Source organism: Perognathus longimembris, chromosome 11, assembly GCF_023159225.1.
Source record: "Perognathus longimembris pacificus isolate PPM17 chromosome 11, ASM2315922v1, whole genome shotgun sequence".
Taxonomy (NCBI): domain Eukaryota; kingdom Metazoa; phylum Chordata; class Mammalia; order Rodentia; family Heteromyidae; genus Perognathus; species Perognathus longimembris.
This window is the reverse complement of record NC_063171.1, coordinates 38,238,518-38,244,452: the sequence shown is the minus strand read 5'-3', so window position 1 is coordinate 38,244,452 and position 5,935 is coordinate 38,238,518. Positions and strand designations below refer to the sequence as shown.

Here is a 5,935-nt window from a genome sequence, read left to right as displayed (position 1 = left end):
GCCAACCCATTAAGTTGGAGGATGAGAAAAAAATACTTGGTGCTTTCAAGTCATTTTTTGGAGAAGAAATACTCTATCTCCAGCACTTTGTGAGGAGGAATTCAGGGCGGGAGACCTCTCCCATTCCAAATGATCTGTAACTGGGATTCTGGGCAGCTTCATTGTAAACTTTGAGGTGTTGTGAGCATCCAATAACTTCAATAGTCAACACATGCCCAATTTAGGGAAAGTTGGGCTTTGTAATCAATTTGTAATTCCTTGTACACTTGTTCATTTCCTCTGTCAATGCAGAAACCAAAAGCCATGTATAGTTTCCGTCTAGAAGATTCACAGGAAGAAGACATTAACACCCAGAAGCTGAGTCCCACCAAAGAACAGCTGTAAGAGAGGCGAGGGTGGAGGAGGGGAGCGAAGTCTGTGGGTAGCATCTGGCATTGGTGGAAGCTGAGTGGTTGAAGGAACTCTTCTTCAGGCTTCAGGCTCCAGGATGGTTCCAAGATGGCCCTTGGGGCTGCCAGGTCTTCACTTCAATGGGATTCCACAGATGTTTATGCCAGCAGAATTGCTCCTGGTTCTATGTTCTTATTGCCTTTGTATTTAGTGACTTTACAGATTACAATGAGTAGAGTGACCAGAGTTATGAGGAGTAGAAAGAAGAAGAAAACTTGTATTGGGTAGCCAGGGTCAAATATGGCAGTAATGACTGTTTTCTTATCCCACAGAAAGTCTGGGAGCTGTGGGAAAGTCATAGGTTTCTGAGAGTGAACTGAGATAGAGTGTGAGCAGAATGTTCACACCACCAGGAAAGCACAAGAAGGCTGGACTTGCTCTTTGTTATTCCCTTGGGAGGATGTGTGCAGCTGCAGGCAAATATCTATGGATCCAGTTCCTCTCAGGAGGCCATTTTCTTCTGGATTAATGGAAAAGCCAGAGATGTTTTCCCAGCAACCTTGATCAACAACTTTCAGGGAAAGATAGGATAGTTAGTAAACTTGTGGCCCGGTGAAGGGTGAGGATGAGGCCCAGTTGACCTAAAAGTTCCCATTCAGAAACCTCTGCCCTCTGTGCATCCTTTCCTTCATCTTTGACCTCTAGATGGTAAAGGATGTTCCCCAACTGACTGGAGAGTCCCAAATCCATTATCTTTATACAGCTTTTTTGAATGTGTGTGTGCATGTGTGTGTGTGTGTGTGTGTGTGTGTGTGTGTGTGCTTGTACTGGTACTGAACTTGAACTGAGGACCTGGGCATTGTCCATTAGCTTTTTCACTTAAAGCTGATGCTTTACTACTTGAGCCACAGCTCCTCTTCTGGCTTTTTGGTGGTTAATCAGAGATAAGAATCTCATGGACTTTCTTGGGTTTGAACCCTGATCCTTACATCTCAGCCTCTTGGATAGCTAGGATTATAGGCATGAGACACTGGTACCTAGCTCAGGATTTTCTGGTACTTTTTACACATCATTACTGTCTCATTTTAGACTATTTCCAACCTTCTCTCACAAAGAAACCCTGTACCATTAACACTTTTTATTGTCCCTTGTTTCAGGGACATTGAGCTTTTCTCTCAACCACACCGAGCTTCCCAGTCTTTTTTTTTTTTTTTTTTTTTGGCCAGTCCTGGGGCTTGAACTCAGGGCCTGTCCCTGGCTTCTTTTGGCTCAAGGCTAGCACTCTGCCAACTTGAGCCACAGCGCCACTTCTGGTCATTTTCTATATATGTGGTGCTGAGGAATTGAACCCAGGGCTTCATGTATACGAGGCAAGCGCTCTTGCCACTAGGCCATATCCCAGCCCTCTTTTGTTTTTCTCTGTGATCATCCACTCGTGCTTCATACAAAGGTGTGGTTTGATTATGAACTCCTAAGTCACTGTAGACAGGGATTCATAAGCTTTTACAACTGGCATGCAATAATCTTCGCCAGAGCTCTGGACTGGGTTGCTTCCTGTGTATTGCCAAGGTTAGGTGCTTGACTTGTAGGAAAGGGCAATACAGCCAATCTTCCTCTATACCTACTGTCAAGAGAGATCCAGGTTCGGGGCTGGGGATATGGCCTAGTGGCAAGAGAGCTTGCCTCGTATACATGAGGCCCTGGGTTCGATTCCCCAGCACCACATACACAGAAAACGGCCAGAAGTGGCGCTGTGGCTCAAGTGGCAGAGTGCTAGCCTTGAGCAAAAAGAAGCCAGGGACAGTGCTCAGGCCCTGAGTCCATGGCCCAGGACTGGCCAAAAAAAAAGAGAGAGAGATCCAGGTTGAACCATTCTTCATGTATTTTTTAAAGAGGCAGAGCCCAGAAATGGAATCCCATTGATGTACCAGGCAGCTTGAAGTCCCTCTAGAGTCCTCAGGATCCCTCTCCCTGGAACCCTATTTAGTCTCCACCCCATTGAGGAAGCATTTACCACTGTCTGGGCCAGCATGTATGGATGGCTTGGATGTAGGCATCTACAAACCTAGTAGAATAAGGAAATGGCCTGTAGTCTGTGGGAACACTTTCTCTACCTTCCTAAGGATGTCTTTCTTGAAGTAGGAACTCTATCAAACTGAGGCTCCTGGCCTCTCTCTGCAGTGGCTTCCTCCCTTCTCCCAGAATGCAGAAAGACCCACTGACATCCCTCTCTTTGGTAGTTTTAAAGCGAGTGAGAGGTCTTCGGTTTTCCATCAGTAGTTATGATGGGTTGAGTCAGTCTACACCAAGATGGTTCTCTACCAGTTATTTGGGAGTACAGGTGGGTCTACATCTGCCTCACTTCTCATCTCAACCGCTAGACATGCAATCAGGAGGCACAGACCACTTCAATCTCCAGCACGTGAGTCCTCCATGAACTCTGGGCCAGGTCTGAGTCTTCTCATCTAGATGAAGGTCAAGGGCTCAGGTGCCTCCAGCTTCCTATGTCTCTTGGGCCCTGAGAACATTTAGTTTACATTCCTAAGGTAGATGAGAGAAAATTAAAGTTTACTGAGCTCCCATTAAGATGCTAGCCTAGATGCTTTGACATGTTATTTTATTTATAACAGCAGCCTTGAGAGGGAGTAATAACAATAATTTATTACATTATTTCTTTCCATCAGCTTACTGGTGTAAGTGCTTTACCTGAATCAGCTTGCTTCATCCTCTCAGGGAGTGGAGGCCCGAGGAGACTGAAAACAATTGCTCTAGGTCATGGAAAAATTAGTTTTGGAAATCAGGCAGTTAATTTAGGATTTAAAAACGAATTCAATTCCTAATGCACTTTCCATTACAGGGTTATTTTATCTTTCAGGCGTCCTAAGTTTCATTTTTAAGTAAAAGTTATATATATATATATATATATACACATAAATATTTGTTTTAAAATAGATAATAAATGATTACTTTAGTCAGGGAAATGTACATGTCCACTTCCTTAAGTAGTTATCTTCCCCTCCTCCCACCAGTGGGGAGAGAATATGGAAATGTACTCTCTAAGCAAAGTTCCCACATAATGTGTGTGTGACAGTAATGTCAGTTTATCTCGAATCACCAAAATCCCATTCTTGGGTACCTGCAAGGATTCTTAGGCCTTCAACGAATTACAGCTCAATCAGTGCTTTCACTCAAGGGGCAAACCTTGACCCTTGTATACCTGTCTGTACTTCTGTCTTTCCCTAAACGGCTGAAGAATTTCCCCCTCTCCCCTTCCCTTCTTCCCTGTTTTTTAAGTTGTCTGAACGCTGCCAGTGCAGTGGGTGTCCTGCAGGCAGTCTTCCCCATCAAAGCTGCAATGATCTCATCATCCTAAATCAATATTCTTCCAGCCCATTATGGTTGTTCTTCCATTCATTTATTCACTTATTCATCCCAGCACATTTATTGAAAATCTATTTGCAAAAGAGATGGAGCTTCGGAGCTCTGGGAGAAACAACCATAAATCAGAGATGAAATCTGGAGGAGCCTACGTGACAGTGTGTGGTGGGGTTGTCAGGCAGAAGTGGAGACAAAACCATGGCTCTTCACCAGTGTAGGCACAGTCCTGGCATGAGGCAGGAAACAGATGCACACCACATGCTACATTTCAACATGATTGCCAGCGATATGTGTATTATCTTACTTAATGTCCAAGGGGACAGTGTTCCTCCCTGCAGCTGTGTTTTGAACCTTATCCCTTTTGTCTTAGGGAGTCTCTTTGTCTATATTTTAATCCTCCTTCTCCTCCTTTGCCTCCTCCTGCTCCTCTTTCTTCTTCTCTTCCTCTCCTCCTCCTTCTTCCTCTTCTCTACCTCTTCATCCTCTCCTCCTCCTCTTCCCCTTCTTCCTTCTTCTCTTTCTCTCCTCCTGCTCCTGCTCCTCCTCTTCCTCCTCTTCCCCTCTTTCTTCTCCCCCCCCCCCCCAGTTACCAGTTCTTACACTCAGAAATTTGCATTTGCTCAGCGTGTTTGTACACTTAAAAAAACAAACAAACAACTCAGGACTTTGCATTTTCTTGGCTTATATGGCATTTGAACTATTCCTCCAACCCAGCTTTTTGATAGTTAATTGGAAATAGAGTCTTGTAAATTTGTCTGCTAGGGACAGCTTTGAGCCATGTTCCTCAGATCTCAGCCTCCTGAGTAGATAGGATTATAGGCATGAGCCACCAGTGCCCAGGTTTAATGTCTTTTTTTCTGAAAGGTCTCTCCTTCCCATAGAAATGTTGGTATTATTATTCATATTAATATTTTTGAGCACTTATGATGTGCTAGGCAGGTAGTATATGTGGTAGGTAGAGTAGTGCCCTCTTGCAAAGATGTCCATACTCGGATCTGCAGAATCTGTGGCTCTGTTGCTGTATATGATAAGTCAGACTTTGCAGACGTGTGAAATGAAGGATCCTGAAATGAGGAGGTTATCCTGGATTATCTGAGTGAGATTCAAGTGTCCTTAGGAGCATCAGACAAAAGGAATGTGAAGACAGAAGCAGAGGGACACGGAGAGAGGAGCAGCGAGGTTGTGAGAAAAGGATGCAGGCAGGAGCAGATGCTAAACTGTAAGATTGAGCAATGGAGACCTAAGAAATATTAGAACCTTCTAGAAACTGGAAAAGGGAAGGAAATAGAGTCTTCCCTAGAACCTCCAAAAGAAATGTACCCCTGTGTACCTATTTTAATACCTCTGGCTTCCAGAAGTGTATGACGGTAAGTTCGTGTTAAGTTACTAAGCTTTTATACTACGTTACAGCATTGACAAGAAATGAGTACACAGTGTTCTCTTTCCCTTTCCAGCAAAGCCTAGCTTTCTAGAAAAGTTTCCGTGTCCATCCCTCCCAAACATACATTGATCTCCTTCCATTCTCCCCATGCCATCACTTTCTCCTCTGACAAATGCCTTTATTTTTTGCCAGTCCTGGGGCTTGAACTAGCTTTTGTGCTTAAAGCTTGCACTCTACCACTTGAACAACAGCTCATTTCCAGTTGTTTAGGTGCTTAATTGGATATAGCTCACTGACTTTCCTGACCAGGCTGACTTTGAACCAAGATCCTCAGATCTCAGCCTCCTGAGAAGCTAGCATTATAAGCATAAGCCACCAACACCACTACGACTAACAACTTCTTCATCTCAAATACATGACTACTCCTCAGATTTTACCTTGGTTTCAACATTGGCCAAATTCTCTTCCTTGAAATTCCTTCTTCCCTGAGCTTTAGAGGCACCTGTCTGCACAAGTTTCCTTCTACCTTCTCCTTAGCTAACTTGTATCCAGCTGTTCATTCTGTTTGGTGTTTTCTCAGAGCACACCCTCAAATGATCTTTTAAAATCTTCTCTTAGTAATCTCCCCCATTTTCATGACTTCAGTGGCAGTCTAAGTACCAATGGCTGTCCAGTCTGCACTGATTCCTAGATTTCATTCCTAATTTCAGAGGCATAAACTCACCTTCATTAGTTTAACCTTCAACTCTCTGTAAGCCTCTTACATGCCCACCATATCCAAACTCA

The 5,935-nt window shown here is 43.9% G+C and overlaps 1 protein-coding gene across 1 annotated transcript; it reads right to left on the bottom strand.

Moving 5' to 3' along the window:
- Positions 1 to 548: 548 nt before the first annotated feature.
- Smim42 (small integral membrane protein 42) lies at positions 549 to 749 on the bottom strand. The gene has a single exon (XM_048358207.1). The coding sequence runs from the start codon at positions 747 to 749 to the stop codon at positions 549 to 551; it is 201 nt and encodes a 66-aa protein (XP_048214164.1).
- Between the last annotated feature and the right edge of the window lie 5,186 nt (positions 750 to 5,935).

What these genes read in the sequence shown, in the direction of transcription:
- Smim42 (XM_048358207.1), bottom strand. Translation starts at nt 749, where the DNA reads ATGACTTTCCCACAGCTCCCAGACTTTCTGTGGGATAAGAAAACAGTC.